The sequence below is a fragment of the Eurytemora carolleeae genome, unplaced genomic scaffold, assembly GCF_000591075.1.
Source record: "Eurytemora carolleeae unplaced genomic scaffold, Eaff_2.0 scaffold1147, whole genome shotgun sequence".
Classification (NCBI taxonomy): Eukaryota; Metazoa; Arthropoda; class Copepoda; order Calanoida; family Temoridae; genus Eurytemora; species Eurytemora carolleeae.
Genome location: NW_019397153.1, coordinates 11,699 through 38,016, shown reverse-complemented (window position 1 = coordinate 38,016; position 26,318 = coordinate 11,699). Strand labels below are relative to the sequence as shown.

Below are 26,318 nucleotides of genomic sequence, written 5' to 3'. Positions count from 1 at the left end.
CCCCCCCTAGAAAAATATCATGATGTATATCAAATTATTGGTTTTAATTGGGTTTGATTTGCATTTTCCACTCATTTCTGGGATTTACAAACTCAATCTAATGAAGGCTTCATTACATACCTTTCAGCTTTCACCTTGTTTTATATCCTTCATTATCCTTCATTATTATTTTATATATATATATATTCATTTTACATTAACTACAAAGATCTGTAAAAAACTGAATTTATTTTATTTTAACCAAACTTTTTTATATTAAGTTTGCTGGCAAATATTGACAAAAAAGGCAGTAATATAAAAAATAATAGTTTTACTCTAAGAGGAAAAAAGATGGTTATTTTTTAAATCTTTAGAAAAGCTACTCTGCAAAACTTTGAAAAATTATGGTCATTACTCATTGTTAAATTTTCTTGTAGTCAATGTAGTGTGTTAAGATCTTAACGAAATCTAATGTGGAAATGACATTAATTAAAAGTAAAAATGTTTTTTTATTGTCCATACCATTTTTTTCTATTAAAAAAACATCGAATTTCAATGACATTGACTTTTACTTTAGAATTTAGAATCATTTAGAATATGTTGACTTAAAATTTGAAATATCTGATTCCGACGTATCTGCACAGTGCACATTTTAATTGTTTTCTTGCAAATTTAAAAGATATTCAATTTTAAAATCAACATTTTTTTAAAAACAAAAACAAAGTAACAACTCTTTCCTTCATTAAAAAGTCGGCGCGGCTTGGCACTTAAAAACTTGTTAAGAATGTCTTCATGTTTGATTGATTTTAATCTACTAGGATGGGAGTTCATGAGTGCAAGGCTAGATAGCCTTTCCGTTTTCATGGTGTTCCGCAACCTAATTATCAATATACATAAGTTCCGTTTCTATTTTTTGTTTAAATTTTAAACAGATTTCAAAGCTTATAACTGTTTAGGCATCTGCAAAATTCCGCAAAAACTTTTACTATCATGAAAATAGAAGTCTTTACACTTGAGTGCAGACTAATCAATAGGTAATGTATTTTTTTTTTGAAGTGAAGGAGTCAAGGCAACTGTAACTTGTAGAGGCAGCAAGTGGAGTAACCCCTGCTATTCAGGGCCTAAATATATGTTCAGGGGTAATTAACCCTAGGATTCTAGGGGGGGGGGGTAAATAACCCCAATAACCCCCCTTATTTCTGTCACTGCATCGTTGGTTGTTTATGGTGGTTTCATTATTAAAAATTTCATCACAGACATTACAAATTTCTAAAGGAAGCCTCGGGGGTTTTCTGAAGCTTTTGGTTCCCTTTCCAATGTAAGTGTTTTCAAAATAATTCTTGCAGTACTGGAAAAAAAATCTCCATTCAAGAGAATATTTTTCCGCCTTTTCCGAAAACAAAACAGCCAGGATCCTTCATGACAATTATTGAAAGACTGGATATGTGTAAAATTTTTGTTTACATCAACCACTGTACTCTGTACATGTGTTTAATGTATACAGTACATATCCAATTTAAATTGTCAAATTACTGAACATGATTCTATTCATTATCCTCCAAAACACTGAAACACGAAAATGAATCCTTCCAATATCCTTCAAACCACTCGAATTCTATTATAAGTTACTATTGTCAACGTTGATTAACAATTTTTTTTAAGTTAACAAAAAATTATCTAAAAAATGTTTAGTTTATTTCGATGTTGTTTATCCTAAATTTATAGATTAGATTAAGGAAAGATTTCAAAACATTAAATTAATTTAACCGCCATTCTAATTTTGTAACTATTAAAAAAAGGATATTTTAAGTTACGGGTCTTTTTACAGATCTACACATAGCGGAAACATTTTAAGACATTGACAAACATTTACTGAAGTCTTAAATACGACGATATCTTCCTAGTTATTATTCTGATAAAGGTTACCATATGAATCGGACATTAAACACTACAGAGTAACTTGAAATGAACATGAACATGTTTTCCACCTGCTGATACTAATCCCAACATCTCGTAGTAGATTGAGTAGGTTCAAGGGGAGCCAGGAGATACTAAACACTAGGATAACCAGGATCAGGACCTAAATACAGAGATACAGATATATAGAGAGATAAATATACAGAGATTCAAATATACAGAGATAAAAATATACATAAATAAAGGGTACAAAGATATAGAGATATAGGGTTATATAGATACAGAGATTCTGGGATACAAAAGTACAGATTTACAGATAGAGTTACATAGATAAATATATACAAAGATAAAGAAATACAGATATACACAGATAAAGAGATACACAGATACAGAGATACAGAGATGCAACCTTTTGAGTTCGGTCCATATGAGGTTCTCCACTACGCTTTGGTTGTTGCTGTTGTTGTTGTTGTTGCCGTTCTTGTTGCTGCTGTTGCCTGCGTTGTCGCATCGGCATACTCGCCAGTTTTCTAAACCAAGAAAGGGAATACAGTGATAACCAAAAACAATAAAATTACAATTATTAAATCAATGATTTAGTTAAATGGGTTTGATTTCACTGCACAATTGATTGTTTTATGCTCATTGAACTCTTTAATATTAAAACTTAATTCAAAAAGTCGTCTTTTTGTTTCAGAGATTTTTGGTTATCCCTGCAATTGGAGTTTGTATAATTTACTGAATCTATTTTGAAACAAAGGAATTTACAAGAATAAAAAATTGCAACAATTTGTATGACTTGTCTACTTTTCCCCAATGCTTTGACTTTTAAAATTGCCTCACTTACTGTATATATAGTTTGCTTGTCTGTCTTTCTGTCTAGGTGGGTGGTTGTCTGTTTGTATCCAATAAACGTCAAAACGGCTGTACCGATCGGGCCCAAATTTTGTGAGGGACCTCATGTGTCCCCAGGGAAGGTTTATGAATGATCAAAATTTCAAAAATTTGTGTTTAAAATTTTTTTATTTTTGTAAAATTTTGAAAATGCGCAAAAAATATTATGAAATCCTTAAACTTTTTTTTACACTGTACAAAGAGAAGATGCTCATAGATAAAGCTACAATTAAAAGGTGAAATAGAAGATGGGCGGGAAGCGTTCTAAAAGCCTGGTTCACTTATACTTTTTTAATACTTTTTATATATTTTTAAAAGGAGTAATGAAAAAAATTGATGTCATTGATGATCAGACGCAGATTTAAAAGGATCCGTGGATGTGCATCAGGGATTAGACTCCACAAAAGGAGGGTCACTTGAAATAAAGTGTACAGTCCCTTAAAGTACAGGGTTACCCACAAAAGATGAGACTTCAGAGACGACAGAACTGAATTGATTCTACGTTTATTTCCTTATATTTATGATTTTCTGCAAATGTAAGCTGGGTTCTATTGTTGCCATGCCATTAAATAAGCCAATAAAAGCCAATATTCAAGGCAGAAGACCGAATTTAAACTTGTAATCTTCATATTTTAAGAGTGTTGGGTCGTCTTTATACAGTCTCATCCTTTGTGGGTAACCCTGTATGTACAGTAACATTATAATTTAAAAACTTAAACGAATTTTAAGTTTTAAAAAAATGCATGCACTGAAATCCTTTCAAAAAATTTACAAAGAATTCGGGAGATAATTGAAAACAATTCTATTCTAATCGGATTAAAAAAACCGCATTATGAATGAAATAAACCTTTCCAAAACATAAATCTCATTCAATCTAACATCGCGAAACACATAAGTCGCGAAACATATGCATTGTCTTAATGTTATACATAAAATTGTTTTTGTCCACAAAAAGATAGGGTCCCTTTGGGTTTAAAAGTGATTAAGATGTTAACTTAAAGTACCTTATCTTTTGTTCTTACATCCAAACATTGTAAAAAAAAAGTTGTTCACTAATAGTATCTCAACCCTTGACTCAATCAAATACGATTTGTTATGTTTTTATTTCATTTTAATAAGTTTACCCAAATTTTGAAAATTTTTCGTACTTGTAAAGTTAGAATCAAGTATAGAGTGATAGGAAGACTACATTAAATAATTTAAAAGAATATTTGACGTTTTTCAAAGCAAATATTTTTCTAGTAGCTTTAAATCCCTAAGTTTGTTAAATGGGTCAGTGTACGCTGCACAATCATGCCGTGGCTTATGTTTTTTGGACTATTTAAAATCATAACTTGAGTTTAAAGGGAGTGGACGGCTATGAAAGGTAGTTTAACTGAGTATGCAGTGTTGTGGAAAACTTCTTTCGGATTCATTTGAGACATATTAAACTTTTTAAAGATCTGTAAATCCTGATTTAATAATTTAAAAAACTAATTCTGAAAGCGTATCCACCCCCAAAATATGAGTTTTGAACGTCGAATTTGCGCTCAAACTCAGGATTTACAGATCTTTAAAAAGTTTAATATGTCTCAAATGAATCCGAAAGAAGTTTTCCACAACGCTGTATACTCAGTTCAACTACCTTAAATAGCCGGTCACTCCCTTTAAAAATCGTCGTTTTCAAGTTGTCATAGTTGTACATGTATGTGCTTCCCCCGCCCCCTCCTATCTTCAGTGCCCTGTATCTAGGAATTGTAATAGTATCGGTTGATGGGTTTGGATAAATTGGTTTAAATGAACCAAAAGAATTAAGTACTCTACCCTACACAGTAAATCTTACAAAATAGACAAAAAAGATATTAGTACAGTACATTTATATACTCACTAATTGAAAGGGTACCATTGAGCAGAAAAATTGAGATGAAGGGGGCGTTTTAATCCCCCCCTCCCCCCCCCCTCCAAATCTCCCCTTACTCAGATTTGTTAAATATTCTTTAAATTCTAAAAATCATTTTTTTTCTTCTTTTTTCAGATAAATGCTTAAAGAACTTTGATGCAGTACAAATTTGAATGTATAGATTTGTATACAAATGATTAGAAAGGTATTTTTAAAAAGGTATTTCTTCCAACTAAAATTAATCGGTTAGAATGAATTAATTTTAAAAGGATTCAGAAATTTGGTTAAAAAAGATGATTAAAGTGCAATAATTCCGCTCATGGCTAGAAGTTTAGCCTGTCTCCTTGTCTTAAAAAAAACAGTATTTTTGATCTAAAGGTTGCTAGCTCTAACGCTAAAATCGACGGGAATTTTGCCTATTACTTTTGCGTTGCGACACTTTAAAGTTGATCCAGTTTATAAAATTTATCAAAACTTCCTATTAAGACACCCTTCTGCCTAGCAGAAGGAAAGCTGCTGCTCAATGAATTAAAGGTGTGAATCATGGATTAATAAAAATACAAATAGAACACTGAATGTCGTCTTTTTGTTAACAATAACCCTGAGGCAGAAGCCCAAAGCAGTCACGCGTATGCCTGGTTGAATTACAAGACAGAGAGCCTCTGCATCAGGGTTATTGTGAACGAAAACCCCCTAAATCTTGAAAAGACGACATCTAGTGTTCTATCTATATTGTTATTAATCTTTGGTGTGGATCCTAACACGGCTTATTGAGAATTCAGAAAAAATGGATTACATAAAAAGCTTTTCCTTTGTTACTAATAAGAACATATTTTTACCTATGTATAGCAGTATGGGCCAGAGTAATGATAGTAGCTGGTAGTAGTAGTTGAATACAGAGTACTGATATACTGTAGTATAGCCGACCCTAGAATATAGTAGTTGAATATAGAGTACTGATATACTGTAGTATAGCCGACCCTAGAATATAGTAGTTGAATACAGAGTACTGATATAAACTGTAGTATAGCCGACCCTAGAATATAGTAGTTGAATATAGAGTACTGATATACTGTAGTATAGCCGACCCTAGAATATAGTAGTTGAATATAGAATACTGATATATACTGTAGTATAGCCGACCCTAGAATATAGAAGTTGAATAAAGAGTACTGATATAAACTGTAGTATAGCCGACCCTAGAATATAGTAGTTGAATAAAGAGTACTGATATATACTGTAGTATAGCCGACCCTAGAATATAGTAGTTGAATATAGAGTACTGATATATACTATAGTTGTTGACTTTAAAAGTCACTATAATAAAACAAAGATATCTGAAATGGATATTTCTAACATTTATTTAAAAAAACGAAAGTTGTGAAATATTTGCATCAGACAGGGTTAAAATTGGTTGGTTTAGAAATTAACAAAGGAATTAATGATGAATATTTGTGGGCACTTCATGGGAGTGTTGTAGAGCTTCATGTTGTTGTTACTAGCTCAACTCTCCTAACCTGACTGAGGGGCTGGGATGTGTAGAGGGGTGGGGGGGGGACGAAGGAGCGAGGGTGACATGTGGGCGGACCGGCGGAAATAGATTCATATGTCTTGAAAATAATCAACGGCATCTGAGTCGGTAAAATCGTCTTCCTTATATTTAGAATTTGTGTTAACAATAGTATAGCCGAGCCTAGAAAATAGTAGTTAAATACAGAGTATTGCCATACTGTATATATAAACTATAGTAAAACTATAGTTTTCAAAACGATCGTTTTCAAAAAAAAATCGTTTTCAAAAATGGAAAAATGAAAGCTTTGAAAACAATCGTTTTCAACACGATCATTTCGTTTTTAGATTTTTTCTCATTGTTAACTAGACGAAATGATCGTTTTTAAAAAAAGTCAAAAATGCCCATCCCTAAATATAGTCTATAACCCTAGAATAGTAGCAATTGTATTCTATAGAGCACCAATGAGGAACCAATTTTAGTAAAAGATTATAAGTAATATTCTCAATTTTTAGGCATAATTTCAAACATAAAAAGTTAATGAATGAATTTATTTAAAACTTTTGTAAAAAGCAATATATTTTTTAAGACATTGATTCTGAGATTACCATAAAAAAATATCTTTTCTTATTTAAGGAAATAATTGAAACCTGAGATCGGGATATAATATATTGTACATTGTACATTTATAACTAGAATAAAAAAAAACTTTTTGTAAAATATCTTAAATATAACTCAATATTTCAATATATTAAATGAAAGTAGTGCAGTGAGTAATATCTAAGAAAAGAATATTTTATTTCAAAAGTTTAAATTTGATTTTCTTTTTCTTGTATAAAATCTTTCTTTATTTCACATGACAAGCAATCTAAAGGAAGAAACAAATCTTCAGGTTTTTAATGTCATAATAATGGAGGAATCAATTTGAAATGAATAGAATATCTCAATTTTTGAATGCAAGTTTATTGTTTCCATCATGATAAAATTTCATGAAAAGACTGCAGACATCCGGTGACTTTTCATGTGGCATTTCCGCTTCAGAACCTGCTGCAGATGAAGGGGGCGTTTTAATCCCCCCCTCCCCCNATGATAAAATTTCATGAAAAGACTGCAGACATCCGGTGACTTTTCATGTGGCATTTCCGCTTCAGAACCAGCTGCGCCCTTGGAATGCGGGTAAATGCGGAAACTGTAGTTTAAAATAGTGTTAATTTCACCAAGTGTCAATTCGCGAATATTCTTTTGTCCGAAAAAGTTTTTTAAAATTCGAATTAAAATATTTATCTTGTATAAATATCGTTTCATATAAACATAGTTTTTATAAAGTTATCAATAGCGAGAAGCAAAAAAAGAATTCTTCTTTCATCGTTGTTCCGTTAAAGGTTTAAGGGTATTGTTGTGATTCAGACATGCCACTCTACAAATGGAGCATCACATGAAATTTTGTCTACTGTCCATATATTAGATTATCATTTAGTCAAGTCAAAACTCCGTAAATAGAACATGAGAAAAATGTTAAACCCCTATTTTATTGAAACCGAGCTAAGCTTTAATTATAAACCCTAACGCATGATTTTCAGGGTCAATGTTCAAGTTCAATCTCTTCATTTCAGTTATTACCCCCCTTTCAAAAAGCTCCCTGTAACCCCCGATCAAAACTCTTTTCAAACCCTGATTGGGTACATTTATAGCATCAAACATATTGAATAAAGATTAAATTAATCTGCATATTAACAAAAGATCGCTATCAAGCATTGATCTCCATATCCACAATACAAGAGCTCCTATAGCTCTGAACACTTGCTACAAATTGCATTTTGCTAATCCTTATATATTTCCAAACTGATTACGGCTGCTGATAAAGTAGTCCAATTTGAAATATCAACTTGCTAGTTCCTTTCCTGATGAATCAATGTTGAAAAATATTTCTAATCTGTTTTTTTTTCGGACATACATGGTCCAAAAAATGTCTTTTCATCTTTAAAAGGTTTGTTTTCTTACTCTCATTTATCTTTTTTAAATTGCTTTTTCATTATCAAGGTTCTGTGTAGAATGTAACGAATGGTACTAGAAAAAAAACAATTCTTTGTGCTTTAATTTTTTAATTGTAAAAGAGTGATTTTGTGTAAAAAGCCGTAATTTCATCAAGCAATGCATATCTAATGCTTTTATATAATAAAATAAACATTAAATTATTGATGAATCATTATACCTGCTTCCAAGCCCATTCTTCCAAGCAGTAACTGCGGATCAACGTAAACTAAAATGAAATCAGAGTCAACGTTAAGAAAACAAATTAAAATGACTTTTTATTCATTGCTTTTGCTTCCTTTTAAATGTATTTTCTCATATTTTTGCAAGGAGCTATACTTCAGGTTTGACCGTTAAAAACAACTAAGAGGTATTAGTATAAATCAAAAAGAAAGAGACGACAATCAATCCCCTGTTTTATTGATAGTAATGATTATAAAGAAACATGAACGAAGTTTTTCAAAATTGTTTTAGAAATTTATTATGGCCGATGATTGCAGAAAACTTTTAACTATTTACATATTTTATAATCATACTGCTTAAAGGAGAAATTAAAGAAGATATATGCTGAAACCTAAGCATTTTAGGAGTTGATCTAGACCAATAAGATTTCTATCTCACGTCTCATTTATACGAAAATTATATATATAATATTTTGTATAAAAATTCGCAGGTTTAGGCAAAGTAAATAAATACTAACGTGGAACAGACTAAGGTAACGGCGACGGTTGGGCCATATGGTTTTATGTGGTTTGGAAATAATTGCATGATTCGATTTCTTTTGAAAAGTAGGCTAGAAAAAATAGACTAAAGACCCTTGTAAATGTCGTCTACAGTTAGTACTTTAAAATTTTCATAATTAAACATGTTGAAGAAACACATTGAGGACACGCATTGAGGAAACACATTAAGGACATACATTGAGGACAAACATTGAGGAAACACATTGAGGACACACATTGAGGACACACATTGAGGAAACACAATGAGGACACAAATTGGGGAAATACATTGAGGACACACATTAAGGACATACATTGAGGACAAACATTGAGGAAACAAATTGAGGACACACATTGAGGACACACATTGAGGAAACACAATGAGGACACACATTGGGGAAATACATTCAGAAAACACAATCAGAACACGCTTTACGCTTGCTAAAATTATTTTCATGTACAGAATTTTTTCTTTTTCAAAATAGACCAAAACTTTAACAAGATTACATTTTATTTGATCTGCAAGTTGTTAGATGGCTTCATACAATTTTTTCGCACTTTATTTTTTATATTTATATGATTCTATACTTGTTTTACTGTAATGAGGTCATAAAAGAATTTTATTACACAGATAAATTTTGTTTACCCTATTTGTTAACAGCAAGTCATTTTTTCATAAAAAGCACGTTAAAAGTTTTTCACAAAAAAGTGATTTAAAAGTTTAAAACATTCATTTAAAGTTATAAAAATAGAAAATTGTAATTTCAAAAGAAATTTATGTTTCACAAATTGTTTTTAAATGTAATGTAAATCAAAATAGGCGCTCGTTGATCATCAAGAGAATCAAAAACAAAAAGTGTTAGAGTAACATCTATGAGAAAAATGGAAAAATTATCATTGGTTTTTGCCTCAGAGCTTCCAACCTTATTCATTATTTGCTTTAAATACTTTTTCATAAATTGGGCGATTTATTTGTTATATCTTAATGATTATCTGTATATAATTGCTAATTTTGGGGTAAAATCTACGGAAAGTGTTGAAAATTGAGCCGAATTTACTAATAACCGGTTTTCAAAATCCGATGAGCAGTTATAGAATTTGTTGATATCCATAGTTGGATTTTCTGTCGTTTTACAGATTGTAAGAAAGTCTCTTTTTAGTTTTATCACATACCAAATTTTACAATTACGATACTAAATTCTACAAAAATGAAAACTCATTGTTAAAGTGAAAAAACTTTAGCAGTCTTTATTTATTCTCTAATTTGATCCTTCTCAGTGATCAGTTGGCATAAGCCCCTAGATAGAAAAAAAATCCCAATTTTTTGCGACAATACCGCTAGGACTTTTTGGTTTAGATTTGATTTTACGTACAACACGAGAGGAAATTTATTTTGTTATTTGTTCTTTTGTTTTTCTTAATAAATTTAATTTATTTCGACGTTGAACGATATAGACAATTAAACGAGACAAAAATGTATTTAGTATATAAACTATTATGGTGGAGCTAGGATATAAATTTTAGTAAAATAAACTTTCTATGGATAAAAAAGTTTAAAAGTTTGTAAGCTATAAGTTTGATAAATTAGTTTAATCAACGTAATTGATAGATACATCATGCTCCCTTATCTTCTTTTTAAAAAAAAATGAAAATAGTGTTGGTATTGCAATTTTAAAATACAAGTTTGGGGGTTGAACTATATACCTGGGGTGTCTTGAAGGTATGAGTGTTGAACTGTATATACCTGGGGTGTCTTGAAGGTATGGGTGTTGAACTGCATATACCTGGGATGTCTTGAAGGTATTGGTGTTGAAATGCATATACCTGGGATGTCTTGAAGGCATGAGTATTAAACTGCATATACCTGGGGTGTCTTGAGGGTATGATAATGCATATACCTGGGGTGTCTTGAAGGTATAAGTATTAAACTGTGTATACCTGGGGTGTCTTGAAGGTATGAGTATTAAACTGCATATACCTGGGGTGTCTTGAAGGCATGATTATTAAACTGCATATACCTGGGGTGTCTTGAGGGTATGATAATGCATATACCTGGGGTGTCTTGAAGGTAGGATACTGCATATACCTGGGGTGTCTTGAAGGTATGGGCGTTGAGTTGCAAATACCTGGGGTGTCTTGAATGTATGAGTATTGAACTGCATATACCTGGGGTGTTTTGAAGGTATGAGTGTTGAACTTTATATACCCGGGGTGTCTTGAAGGTATGAGTGTTGAACCATATATACCTTGAAGGTATGAGCATTAAACTGCATATACCTGAGGTGTCTTTAAGGTATGGGTGTTGAGCAGCATATACCTGAGGTGTCTTGAAGGCATAAGTGTTGAACTGCATAAACCTGGGTTGTTTTGAAGGTATGAGTATCAAAATGCATATACCTGGGGTGTCTTGAAGGTATGAGTATTAAACTGCATATACCTGGGTTGTTTTGATGGTATGAGTATCAAACTGCATATACCTGGTGTGTCTTGAAGGTATAAAAATTAAACTGCATAAACCTGGGGTGTCTTGAAGGTATGAGTGTTAAACTGCATATACCTTGGGTGTCTTGAATGTATGAGTATTGAACTGCATATACCTGGGGTGTCTTGAATGTATGAGTGTTGAACTGTATATACCTGGGGTGTCTTGAAGGTATGGGTGTTGAACGGCATATACCTGGGATGTCTTGAAGGTATGGGTGTTGAACTGCATATACCTGGGGTGTCTTGAAGGCATGAGTATTAAACTGCATATACATGGGGTGTCTTGAAGGTATGAGTATTGAACTGCATATACCTGGGGTGTCTTGAAGGTATGAGTATTGAACTGCATATACCTGGGGTGTCTTGAAGGTATGAGTATTGAACTGCATGCTTTAAACATGACAATGTCCGATATAAAATTTTACCATTACAGGATTTGTGTAATAAAAAATGAATTAGAACTCCATGTTTTGGTTTTAAAAAAACATTTATTTTAATTTGTGCTTTACCTGCTAAATTTACTCGTGAATTTCTTGCTTTTAAGAAAAATGGAGAAATTATCATAACTAAACACTTTTCGAGTCAGAAAAACGACGTGATCTTCCACATTTTAGAAAGAAACTATATACCTGGGGTGTCTTGAAGGTATGAGTATTGAACTGCATGCTGAAGAGTTGAGGTGAGGAGAAGAGGAACGCAAGACTCCAGGATACACCAAGATATACTAGGGTTCTACCCATTGGGTTTCCACTGAAAGAAAAGTTATGATTTTTTTAAAGTTTTATTTCAAAATATTTTTGGTTTTACAATGTTCGAACTAAGAATATTGATTTTTTTTCTAGGTTAATTCGTCCACGCAAATAAAACATCCTTTGGTCGAAATGTATAATAATAATGGGTATTCAATGAAATAAATATTTTTTTACCTTACATAAAAGTCTTGAATATTGAAAAAAATTTAAGTTCAGAGGCTTCGTTTGATACACATATTAACATGTTTTCATAAGAAAAAAAAAAAAAAAACGATCTGCCCCTAATGCTATCTGATATTTGATATCTGATATCCAAGTCAAGCTGGAGCTAAATTGTTGCCACAAACACTGATTTTTGTAATCACCATATCTTTGCAGACCAATGTGATAGTCCTTTGTCTTGGTTAAAATAGTCTAATTTGAAATATAAAAGGTTTATACCAACAATTGAAAAGATATCGGATCTTGTAAATTTGAGTGTGTGGAAAAGACTTAGTTCTTTTGTTGAATAATCAACAAGTTTTTATACTTTTTAGGTGTTCTTTTTAGAAAATTATTCTTAAAGAAAATTCGTCATGAGCGAAAACAAAAGCTTTTAATTTGTATTGTTTAGAAGATAATTAACCTAATCCCTGCTTCACCAATCTTACGATGAAATAAGGCTACAACATAAAATCAAAACGATTGGTTTAATTATTTTTGTCAATGTCTTTTGTCAGAGTAAAAAATCTTCACAAAAGAAGTAAAGTAAACTGATATATAATTATAAATACAACTTCTAAATTCAAAAGAATCGCAGATTCCTATAAAAGTTTTAGAATAAAACTTGAATTTACAACAATGGCCAACTCTATTCTTTACCTGTTCCCTGAAAGTGAGTGAATAATGATATTGTATCTATCCAGGGCAATGCTCGTGATGGTAAATGTTGACAAAAAACTGCAAAACATCGGAAGAAATCCTACAAACAAATAGTTTTAACAAGATTTTCAGCGTATTTTCAGTAACCATTCTTAAGATACCCTGTAATGGAACTGTAAGCGTAATTTCAAGTGACTAAAATTGACAAGGCCCGATTTACAAAGGTGCCCTTGAAAGCTTTGTCTGTTTAAGTATAAATGGAGATCCAAGTTTTAGTTTCTTTAAACTTTTTTTTTTCATTTGCGGTTTCTCTGCGAAAGTGACTTTCTTGCTGATAAGAATCATTGGAGAAATGATCATTGATCATAAACACTTTTCGAGTTAAAAAATGATATATGTAAGTAAAGTTTTGAATTCTGTACAAACCATTTTTTGTGATTTCTAAAAAAACGCAGGAAATGTTTTGTTAAATTGTATCAATTTTCAAACAGGATCATTAAAAAATGTCGCAACCTTTTGACTTTTATTCTATCTCACTCACTCAATTTTACTATTTTTTAGCTTTGGACAATGGACATTGGACATGTATATGTTTTAACTTTAAAACACTTGCTTTTACCTTTAGGTAAAATTAGCCCCGATTTTTGTGTGAGATTTTGCAACCTTTGGAGCAGTGAGATATCTCAATTTGTTTAATCCATGAAGTCTTGTTTTGGATAAATATGAGAATCATAATCTTAATGTTATAGAACGAAAGAGACATTTGTTGATGTTCCCAATTATAAGAAAATAAGAAAATAACTTAACTTGGCGTTATTATCTATATAATATTCTTTGCTCTCATATATTTGTTTGTATGTTAGCTAGTTATAGCTGGCCAAATGCTGGATCAAATAGGCTAAAATCTTTTGAGGGAACCCTTGAGAACCTCAGTGGTAACTAACGCTAAAAAAAATTTCCAAAAAAACTATATTTCTTTTTCCAAATATTCAAAAACATTTTCTTTCAAATTTTTTAATCATTTTTTTTCACGGGAAACGCCGGGAACTTTGTCATAGAAGACAAATTATTTCTTTCAAAGAAGTGACAGTTTTAAGAAAAGTGATTAATTAATTTAAGAAATCATGATATTAATATACTTAAAAGAAAATATTATGTTTTTTTTTATTTTTAAAAATGTAGTAAAAAAACTTTCAATATAGTTTATAAAATTGAGTCGGGGTGTCTCTGTATAGTGGACAGTATTATCTTTTTGATTTATTTTAAACAATGAGTTTTCAAAGATTAAAATTCTGTGAATATTTTGATTAGCATAAATGCACCGTAAATCTGTTGAGAACTTTGGGAGAAAATTTTAATTATTTCTGTTTGACGTCAACTTCAGACCGTGTCTTTTTAATAAATTCAATTATTTTATATTTTGGCGGATTCAGGGAAAATGCGCAGAGAAAAGGGAGTTTTATGCTTTTCGACGTGTCTCGTCCTTTTTTCAGGAAGAAAGGTTCACGTTAAATTGTGTGACTAAAATCCGAAAAATGACTAACTGAAATAACTAAACAAATTTGAACTAGCCTTTTTTCATTATTTTTTCTAACCCCATCGGGCCCAATCATAAAATACTTATTTTAAGATTAAAATGCTTCTTATTTTCCCGATTCTTTAAAACTGTGCTTGAATAATCAATATAAGCAGGGTCCGAATTTAATGAATCTTAATAAATGAGTATTAAATCTCCCAAAAACCGGTTTTAATTGACCGCCGGCTTAAATCTTGAAAATTTTAATACAAATTAAAGTGGAACCAACCATAATTGAGCGGAGGCTTAAATTTAAACCGCGGCTTAAATTCTTTAAAACCGGCCTCAGGGTATTTAATGCAAATTGTAATTTTGCACAGAATATATTTATTTTACTAGAGTTTATTTTTTATGATGATAATATTGGAATGTCATAAATCTAATGCAAAAACGTTTTTCAAACCATAGAAAAAAACATGATTAATCTCAGTTCTTGTTTGGGTCTTCAAGGTTCCTTTAACGGGACTGTAAACGTAATTTCAAATGACCCTATATATAAACATGACAATGTCCGATATAAAATTTTACCATTACAGGATTTGTGTAATAAAAAATGAATTAGAACTCCATGTTTTGTTTTTAAAAAAACATTTATTTTAATTTGTGCTTTCTCTGCTAAATTTACTCGTGCATTTCTTGCTTTTAAGAAAAATGGAGAAATTATCATAACTAAACACTTTTCGAGTCAGAAAAACGACGTGATCTTCCACATTTTAGAAAGAAACTTCACAATTGATTATTTTCAACATTCGTAAAACTAAGATTCAGGATCAGTTATTCAAACTAGTTTTATTTATTTCATTCAAACAATCAAAATGTTGTGAAATCAAGAAATACAAGAATTTATGCATAACACATAACCAAGAAATATGTCGTGGCCTGGGGGTATTCGAATAGAACAAAAAGAAATTATTATTGGACTAATGCATCTGTTGATTGAAAGAGGAAAGTTATTCAGTCCATCTGTGAAATAGAAAGAAGAAAGTTATTCAGTCCGTGGACTAAAAAAAGAAGAAAGTTATTCAGTCCATCTGCGGAATAGAAAGAATAAAGTTGTTCAGTCAATCTGTGGGATAGAAAGGAGAAAGTTATTCAGTCCATCTGTGGAATAGAAAGGAGAAAGTTATTCAGTCCATCTGTGGAATAAAAAGAAGAAAGTTATTCAGTCCATCTGTGGAATAGAATGAAGAAAGTTATTAAGTCCATCCGTGGAATAGAAAGAAGAAAGTTATTCAGTCTATCTGTGGAATAGAAAGAAGAAAATTATTCAGTCCATCTGTGGAATAGAAAGGAGAAAATTATTCAGTCCATCTGTGGAATAGAAAGAAGAAAGTTATTCAGTCCATCTGTGGAATAGGAAGTAGAAAGTTATTTAGTCCATCTGTGGAATAGGAAGTAGAAAGTTATTTAGTCCATCTGTTGAATAGAAAGTAGAAAGTTATTTAGTCCATCTGTGGAATAGGAAGGACTCAAGTTATTCAGTCCATTGAAAATGAAAAGCAATATAAATAAATCATAGTAAAATTACGTGCTAAAAAGAAAGTATTTCACGAACACCTCAGAAAAGAGGCGTGACGCACTCTTAATTTCTAAAGAAATTTCAATCTTGTTTTATACGTCATGAATTTGTTTTATTCCCGAAAAAATTTAAAAATGAAAGTCAATGTTTAAATTGAACTTTAAAGTTTTCATTAGCAGTTAATTTACATTACAGAGGTTTCAACAGAATTTAAAAAAAAACACGTCTTAAAATCAAAAATAAATATTGAAAACATTGCATTAGAATATATATTCAATCAAAAAAAGGGAAAAGTGATATAACTTTAGCTAGCCTTATGGTGCCAGCCGCCGCAGCCGTTTATTAATTAAGATGAAAGAAATGGGGGGGAAGGCGGACTTAGGATCCAGGGATTAGAATTAGTTTGTTGATATAGTATATTCTGTTTTCAATTCAAATAATGTTTGGTTTTCTGCAAAATGCTAAAACAGGTTTCAACAATCACAAATCCTTTAAAAGTTATAATGCATGAGTATTAATTCAATTAAAAGTAAAACTAATTCTTCATCCCTTTATCTTTTAAAGGAACTGTTAACGAGATTTGAATATATTTCAAGCTCACATGGTTTCAATATGCAGAGCTAGAGAAAGAGTTTATTTAAAAAAAATAGGAATCTGAAACTTTTTTATCTCGGCCAGGAAAACATACTTTTTTTTGAAATTAGCAATTTTAGAACCCGCATCTTTGTATCTAAATATATATTTATTTTTTATATCCAATAAACGTCAAAAAAAGCTCAACCAATATGACCTACATTTTGTGGTAACTCACATGACTCTTTAGAAGAGTTTTGACCGGTAAAAATTGAGAAAAAAAATTGGCATAGAAAATTTAGACTTTTGAAATATTTAATTTCAAACAGAAAAATCTGCTTTAAAAACAACAAAAGAATAATTAAAAAGAAAAATTAAAGTGTAGCCACCCCCCCCTTTCCGTTCCCTTGACAATTAAAAGGTAACCAGCTGGTTTAGTAACATGAGTTTTATTACTTTTTAAAAATGATGTTGCGTAAATGACCGCTCAACCAGCATTATAAAAGGAAATATTGAACCAGAATGACTCAGATGATAACGAAGTCTGAGGTAGAGGGGATCAACTTCATTCTACTCCTTCTACTCCAGGAAGGAGGAAGGATGGGTCAGGAGGATAACTTCAACCATCACCACTGGGACCTAACCCCTGAGAGAGAGCCTAAAGTCTGCCATCTATGTAGTTGTAAGAGGTGTCTGTCCAGAGCCATAAGAAGCGAGACCAGAGGCCAAGAGAGTCTGAATCTGCAAAAGAGTTGGTGTGGGGCAAGGTCCATTGCTTATTGTCAAGACAAGAGGCCAGAGTCAAGCAGCGAGTCCGCCAATACCTTTTTAAGTAGAATTGTCCTCTTTTATTTCATGTTATTGTTGATAATATAATCTTAATACAACATTGCCTCTAAATTAGTGTTGTAAAAATACACTGATTTTAGCCGACTGATCGATTAAGGTGAATATACAAACATAGTTCCTTCGAAGGCAAACATTTATAATATATGTTATAATAGGACGCTGCTTTTAATAAAGGTAGTGCTTTTATTGTTATATTAGCTTTAAACTTTGGAAACACAGATTTGCCTGGAATCTAAATTTTCCCTAAAAGTCAACCGCGATTTTTTTTCTGTTTTTACATTTTATTCAAATGTTTTCACATGAAATAGAAGAAACAGCTTAGTAAATTTATAAATATGTACAAACATTGGATGAAATGTTTTAAATATTTGGATTTTTCAACTTGGATTCACCCTATATCACGGGGGGGGGGGTAGCAAAAGGTTTGAAAAAGTTTACATAAGTCATTTGTTTACATTTGAAACGGATATGGTTAATAAACTCTTCTCAGCAGTTATCCAAAAACATATAACTTACTATAATTTCAAAAAAAGTTCGAGCAAATTTTATAGATCATTATTCTCCTTGATTTCAGCTTTCAAACGCTTTTTAAACATTTTTAGCGGTATTAAAAGCAAATTTAATCTAGGAGGTAAAACATACCTGGACCCCCGGGCAGTTACAAAAACAATTCAATTATTTTCCCAAAGATTATCTTTGCTGTTTTAAGTATAAAAACCAGGATACCACATAAGTCTGTGATCAGATAAGTTTAATAGGGTACTGTTGTAAATCAAACATGCTACTCTATAATGTATATAGGGTACTGTTGTAAATCAAACATGCTACTCTATAATGTATATAGGGTACTGTTGTTAATCAAACATGCTACTCTATAATGTATATAGGGTACTGTTGCAAATCAAACATGCTACTCTATAATGTATATAGGGTACTGTTGTAAATCAAACATGCTACTCTATAATGTATATAGGGTACTGCTGTTAATCAAACATGCTACTCTATAATGTATATAGGGTATCTGGAAATCACATCCACAGACCCTTTCACGGAGACAACAAATGTAAACCCACACTACAAACTGGAAAAGTATTTAAAAAGATGATAAAATTTAAAAATTTGAAACTATATAAAGCGATAAAACCTATACTTTATACAGAGATTGTGTTCAAACTTTCCAGGAATACTTTCCTTTAGAAGAATTTCTATTTGATTAAATTTTTCTCTTTACGAATTCTCCTCCCAGGTTTTTTGTGGCAGGTTAGGTTAAAAGAAAATGTGGCAGATTTTAAAAAAGTGGCAGAAATGTTACCCCCCCCCCTCACAGATAGTGAATAACGCCAATCGATTCGGTGAAAAAAGACACATTTTCTAATTCCAATAATATTATTTTTTCCAGTTAAAATTTGTTTAAATGTGATGCTTAAGTTTGGGATCACAGGCTGCAACGTCTATTTTATAAAGGGGAGGGGGGAGGGGTGTAGAAATTGAAAGATTGCAGTGGTTTGTGTAGCAAAGGTGCACCGCATACGAAACATTTTTTTACCTGAAAACCTCAGAAGATGTTCAGATTTATGAATCAAGGCTTAAAAACTGATATAAACTTTTTCACACAATATATTTTATTTTAGATAGATATTTTGACTGTTTTGAAAGATGTTAGGTACTTTCCCAAGTGGCAACTTCCCAAGGGTATTTTCCTAAGTGGCAACTTCCCAAACGGGCAATTTCCCAAGCGGCAATTTCCCAAATGTATTTTTGTGGAATCTTTTATACTTTTAAAGAGGTGGCATGGTTTTTCAACTTTGATAACATTTGTGGCAGGAGTTATGTATCAGGGTATAACTTGTGGCATTTGTTATGACACATAATTTACGTAAGAGATTTTAGGCTCATTTATAATTTGTGTGGCAGATTTTATGCATTTAGATTATGTTTGTGGCAGATTTTCTTCGCTTCAATTGCATTTGTGGCAGATTTTTTGTGTCAAGGTATATCTTGTGGCATTTGTTATGAATTAACATAATTTTGTTGCAGATTTCAACCACATTTATAATTTGTGTCGCAGATTTTATGAATTGAGATTTTATTTGTGGCAGATTTTCTTAGCTTTAATTGCGTATGTGGCAGATTTGATGTGCCAAGACATTATCTGTCGGGCTGTTGCAGACTGTATGGCAGATATTTTCATGAAATAAGAAGAATGTTACCAATTGAATATCTCGATTGGTATTTGTGGCTAAAATTTCATTTTAATTCTTCAGTTACTTGGGAAACTTTTTCCTTAAATTGGCAGATTTGTTTTCTAAATTGGAAAATTATTCTCCCTGAAATTATCATGTTTTTTCTCAAAATTTGCAGTTCTTTTCCAAATCTGAAAGTGGCAGGTGAGTTGGGTCAGATGAGTTGGCTCTGGGATGAACCCTCTCTATCTTAAAACATTGGCACAACTTTTTATCCGTTATGATTTTTTCTTTAAATTGGAATTTTTCTTTTTGAGATAATTTATAAACATGATTTAAATTATCGGCAAAGCATGATTTTTGAACAGTACTTTGATCAATTTATTTAATATGTTATAAAAAAAATTTAATGTTACTTATTTCTAGTATTAACGTAAAATGCAAATTTAGCTGCTGTTTACTTTTGTTAGATTTACACATAGCTTTGCAGTTCCCTTTGGTATGGTTCAGGGTTTTTTCTGGATTTTCAAAGGAATCCCAAGGTAAAGCAAGCCCTGGCCTGACAATCGATTAGAATTCTGAAGAAATAACGCTAAAAACGAATGCATGTTCTAAAATGTAAATGTTAAGGGCTACAAAAAAGTTAGTGAGGTAAAATCAAAAGCCAAGGCTTTTGCAACACTTCAAAGTCGACCCAGTCTTGAAAATTGATGCAACACTTGAAAGCTGTGCAGTCTAAGGCAACAAAAACCAATGAATGAGTTAATGATAGGAATTGAGTCTGAAAACTCTGATTTTCATATCCATGTATCATTGTAACTTTATATTTCCAAATAGATTGACAACCTATTTGGATATTTCAAACTATGAATTTTGTTAGGTTAAAAAGATATAAAAATTGAATATTTGAGTGCGTGGCAAAGACTCATTTTTTTACCAAGTCATGTAATTTAATAGCAAAAAGGGATTTCATATATGTATGAGTTTCTACTTAGAAATGGTTAATCTAAAGGCACATGGGGGTTAACTAACATTGTTTATCTTATCATATCTTTTAAAACGTGTTACGGTTTGGCGGCGGGGTACTTGGACTGGGTATTAATAATTTGAGCCGGGTCAGAGACGATTCAACCACGGTTCAGTGACTGCAAGGTAATTCAGCAACTTTGCTTACATTTGATAATTCAGCTTTAGGTAAAATAAGTACACTAAGATATATCACAGTGCCCGAAACTTAAGACAGAGTATCGTCATGAATCCCAGTATCGGAAACCCGTTTTCATGAATGGGGTCAGGTAGCTTTAGATACCAATATTTTGGTTAAGAATTATTATTTCATTACACTGCAAACAATAAAACTTCCACGCCTCTACGATTGGGACCAAAATTATCCTTCCATAAAATAAAACAAAAAAATATTTTTCTTATTAGAACTATTTTTTCCATTTTATTTTAAGTTAAACTTTACCTGACATTGTGCAGAGAAACACACTCAGTCCTCCTGAAATATTAAAAAACAAAAATTTTTAATAAAAAAAAACTTTTTCAATTCCCAAAATGTAGTTGTTTACAGTGATTTAACGAAAAACATCTTAAAAGAGAATCTAAGCCTAAACTTATTTACAGCGATTTTCAAACAAACTTTTTTACATGGCTCCAATTTTTTTTTACAGTGGTTCTTAATATAAACATTTTACATTGCGTCCAAAACAAATTTATTTGCAGTGGCTTGAGAAAAAAATTATTTACAGTCAATCCAAAATAAACTTATTTACATGTGACTCCAAAATAAACTTATTTACAGTCACTCCAAAATAAAGGTAGTTATCGTGGATTTAGAAATCAACTTATTAGTATGAAATAAATTACAGAGTGATTTCAAAATAAACTTGTATACAGTGGTTCCTAAAATAAGCTGCTTTACATTGGCTTCCAAAATAAACTTATTTACAAAGGCTCCCGACATAAATTTATTTAAAGTGCCCTCCCCCCCCCAAAAAAAACGTTTTTATATTGGGTCGTAGAAAAATGACTCTATATAATGACTTTCTATTTAACATTCTAATCAAACAAAGTTAACAAAAAACATGAATTATAAGCAATTTGTATTATGTGTTTTGATTAGAACTTTTGTGGGGATATTATTAATCTTTAAACGCTTGATCTCGATATCCATTGTGGACACTTTCAATTTTGAGGATTTGTTCTATCTGTTGAATAGTGAGCGTACATATAACATAAATACAATTCATTTTAATAATACTCTACATTTTTTCATCCTTCCTTAATACCCTCTTTTACTATTTTAATTAAACCCCATTTTCAAACTTTTCCGACATAAAAGTCCACAAATACAATTAAGTGTTAATTACTCACTGAAAAAAGTTAACAACACGCGGTAACACCATACAATAAACTAAAACTGAAACTAAAACTAAAAAGCTTTGAAATCACAGTCGTTAAACATTAAATAACGGTCGTTAAACATTAAAAAAACAAATGTTAAAAAACATTAAAAAAACGGTCGTTTAACATAAAATAATGGTCGTTAAACATAAAATAACGGTTGTTCAACTTTTAAAAAACCAGTATTTAACTTTAAAGTAATGGTTAATGTTCTTAAACTATAAGTCGCATAGTCTTTCTCTCATTTTGGAAATAATCAGAAATAAATCTACCATTATTCACAGCGTCCCTGCAGATGACCCCCCTCTCCCCCTAACACCCACACAAGCTATCTATTTTCAATTATACATTACTAAAGAAGAGGTTTGTAATGGTATATAAATACTTCAGTATGGTTAGAAATACAACAGCATAGAATAAAACAATATAATAGAATATACATAAACTTGCTAACATGTTTTATTATATATAGAAAGAAAAACTTTCTGGATAATACTCCTTTAGAATAAGGTTTCCAACTTTCCATTCGCAATATTGCAAAAATAACGCAAAATTTTATCTGTATTTAAACAAATCCAAAATTTATCTTGTTGCATGCCACAACAACAGCTCTTATTGGTTGGATAACATATTATTTTTTAGTATGTCTATTGTATTGGATATTAAAAGAATAACACAAAGGAACTGAGTTTTTGTCATAAACTCTACTTTTCTAATCTCTCTATCTTTGCTACCCAATGTCGTATACCTTTGATATTTCAAACTATGAATTCCGTTAGACCTAACAATCTAAGTTTGAAATAACAAAGGTTTATATTTTCAGATTGTAAAGATATAGGGATTAGACATTTTGAGTTTGTGACAAAACCTCAGTTCCTTTGGCGCATCATTCCGCCAAAACTAACTCTGCATGTGTGGCAATATAGTTGTGCCTTTTCTCAAAGTCTAGTTTTTTTGATAATTAACATCTAAACATAATTTTATTATTACTCAAATGGATTTTTATCAAAATAAGTTGGCCAAACGTTTTAGAATTTTCAAAAAAATGCTTGAAAAATTAATAGTATCAAAGTTATTTTTGATCTTAAATTATTTGTTATTTGGAGGAGAGTTTTACTATTTTCATTTAAAAACAAAGTTTCCCTGTTGAGAAATACGTAAAAAAAAACGAAATGAAAATTATAATTTTACAAATCTTACGAAATCTTTCAGTTCAATCAATTTAGCATGTCAAAAATGTTAAGTTAGAACTAAATGTTAATAATTGCACAGAGCTTGCAAGTATTATGTGTGTGCAACACCATTTTATATTTGGCAACAAATGGAGGGAAGTAGTGCAAATATTTCTACAACACAAGAAAGTGCAAACATCTGATGAGCAAAACAACAAGTTTCAAATAAAAACAAATTCTCATTTCAAATTAGAAACAGGAGAACATTGGCACTCAAATTTTTCAAAGATTTTCGTTGAACTTAAAATGCAAAATTATGCCAGTCAATTAATTGCTTTATATACACCTACATATACTAACTTAAAGACGATCTATAGCCCGAAGAACGTCGTCAATCAATTTTGAGACACACTGTATTTATAATAATTTATAAACAATGATCAAATTATAATAAACCCACCTGGTGGCAGAATCCAGTGCTTAGTCACTGCCAAACTGAGTTTTTGTTGTAAATTTCAGATTAATTTTTATTTGCTTGATAACAATTATGTTTGGACAAGAAGTAAAGTCGTTGACATTGATGAAAACCTGAATACTCAAGGAACTTGATGTTAATCACTAAAAGACTAAAATTAATTTCAAATCTATTTGACTTGAAGTTTTCAGAACATTTTTGTGATCTAACACTATTTGTTTGACGTGGTGAAATTAGTAAAAAATTAGTTTTAAGGACCATTTATAAAACTTATTCAGAAATTATTATTTTATTTTCACTGCCATCTGAGAATTTCAGGGACAACCAAATCTCTACTAAATTCTTACTAGTCCGAACCTATCCTTGTACTATATAGGAATTAATTCCGCCCCATGATTGGCTATATCTAAATATTTTATAAAAGAATGATATTTAAAAGGTAATTTTCGCCTCATCCAATTGCACGACCGTATAGAAACAGACTCGGGTAAATCGTTTTGGAGGATTTCTTTTTCCAGATTTAAAATCAATGTCTTTCTTTGCAATATAAAAGTAATGAAGATAAAATTTTGAAGTATTTAAAAACAATGTTGAGAACCAGCCTCTTTTAGAAAATAAACAATGCCTTTCATTGGTCGGGATTATTTATCTGAAAAACCCTAGAAAAGATAATATTTTTTTTACAATATTCCTTAAAGTTTCTGGACAGGAGATGCAGACGTTGATGAGGTCCGAGGTTGCCAGGTTCACCAGGAACCAGTTGCTGCTGGTTCTCAGCTTCTTACACCTGCAGGTGGACATGATCATTAGCTTTAGCAAAATATAATTCAAGTCGAGTATTATAGTTGTTTTAAATCTTCATGACAGAACAATCTCAAGAACTAACAATGGTCAACACTTAACCCAGACCGAAATATATTTTCAATAAAATGTAGAACTAACATCTACTTTATTTACACTATGAAGGTTTTGTCCGTCATCGAATTTCAAATATATTGTTAGCTTTATAAAATCTGAATTCATGTAAACCAGATCGTTAGCTTTATAAAATCTGAATTCATGTAAACCAGATTGTTAGCTTTATAAAATCTGAATTCATGTAAACCAGATTGTTAGCTTTATCAAAATCTGAATTCATGTAAACCAGATTGTTAGCTTTATCAAAATCTGAATTCATGTAAACCAGATTGTTAGCTTTATCAAAATCTGAATTCATGTAAACCAGATTGTTAGCTTTATCAAAATCTGAATTCATGTAAACCAGATTGTTAGCTTTATCAAAATCTAAATTTATGAGATCGCTAGCTTTAAAAAATCTTAATTCCTACAAACTATTTATTTAACTTTATCAAAAATCTGAATTTATGTAAAGCAGATATCAAAATCAAATAATAATTATTGTTTTAAAATATAGTTTACAATCCATGCTGTGGACTTTTAATAATTCAAACTTTAAATTTTGCTAAACCAAAATTGGAATAATAAATTTGAAATATCAAAGGTTTACACCATCATTAGCAAAGATATGGGGATTAAAGAAAAATCGCTGATTCAGCATGATAAATAACATTTAAAATTTAAGGATTTGAAAATGTATAATCACCAGAGTTGGATCCATAAAACTGTAAAATAAGAAAACGACATTTGAGAAAAATATTGTTTTTTGATCTTCATTTAAAGCGACATAATTTTACAAGAAGCTTGTAAATAATTTCATCAAATAATGGGTCTGTATACACTGCACATTGCACATTACAAACAGTTGTGTTTCATGTTCATGTTGGGATATTTAAAATCATAAAATATTCTATTAGTCGTCTTCCTACTCCACATTTTCATTTTTCCCACCACTATTAAATTGTACCTGGAGACTGCTAGAAGAACTAGACTATTTCCAGCAATAGCTAAAGTTACCATTATACAGTAGGCTGGAGCTAACAAGCTAACAACCCAGCCGAGCTAGAAGAAAAGGAGATTCGTTTAATTTAGAGCTAGAGCATGAAAACTCCATTGACCAATCGAGTACTATGACTATAAAGAAAGGATTTAAGACACTTTAAATTAAAGAACTGCCAAAGTTGATCAGTTTTGCAAGCTAACGGATCCTCCATAAAACAATTAAGAAAATGGAGTTTCATTATTATATATATATATATCCATTAAATTTAATCAGAAAATATTTTCTCAACGTGAAAATGTAAAACTATTTTCAATTAAATGGAAATGGTCTACATGATGAATATTATTGTTACAAAAGAACAAGAAAGATGTAATATGATACATATTTACTTGTTTGTAAAAAGTTGTTTTTTATTATGCAACAATTTATTTTGAATCCCGTTGTTCAAAAAAACTTCTATATTTGGTTCGTGTTAAAAACAACTCTTTTCTAAGGAAAACTAAACAGAAGGATCCAAGGTCAAATTTATACAACTGTACAATTCTTACAATACAATTTCTTTGGTCATATATGTAAAATTCAAAACATTTTTGTTCTTCCCAATAGCTCTCCAAGCAGTGAAGTTACAATTGAAGA

General features: G+C 31.0%; 1 protein-coding gene across 1 annotated transcript in view; it reads right to left on the bottom strand.

Annotated features, from left to right (window-relative positions):
- LOC111712372 (neuropeptide F receptor) overlaps positions 1 to 25,903 on the bottom strand; it is a 31,228-nt gene extending 5,325 nt beyond the window's left edge. Inside the window, exons 1-11 of the mRNA XM_023486957.1 lie at positions 25,647 to 25,903; positions 24,474 to 24,569; positions 23,768 to 23,802; positions 21,198 to 21,230; positions 13,030 to 13,129; positions 12,046 to 12,166; positions 8,392 to 8,439; positions 5,843 to 5,923; positions 5,509 to 5,597; positions 2,306 to 2,426; positions 1,968 to 2,059 (exon numbers count right to left, since the gene is read on the bottom strand). Of these exons, the coding sequence (XP_023342725.1) occupies positions 1,968 to 2,059; positions 2,306 to 2,426; positions 5,509 to 5,597; positions 5,843 to 5,923; positions 8,392 to 8,439; positions 12,046 to 12,166; positions 13,030 to 13,129; positions 21,198 to 21,230; positions 23,768 to 23,802; positions 24,474 to 24,569; positions 25,647 to 25,699 (869 nt within the window). The 5' untranslated portion in view covers positions 25,700 to 25,903. The remainder of the gene's footprint in view (positions 1 to 1,967; positions 2,060 to 2,305; positions 2,427 to 5,508; positions 5,598 to 5,842; positions 5,924 to 8,391; positions 8,440 to 12,045; positions 12,167 to 13,029; positions 13,130 to 21,197; positions 21,231 to 23,767; positions 23,803 to 24,473; positions 24,570 to 25,646) is intronic.
- Positions 25,904 to 26,318: the final 415 nt, after the last annotated feature.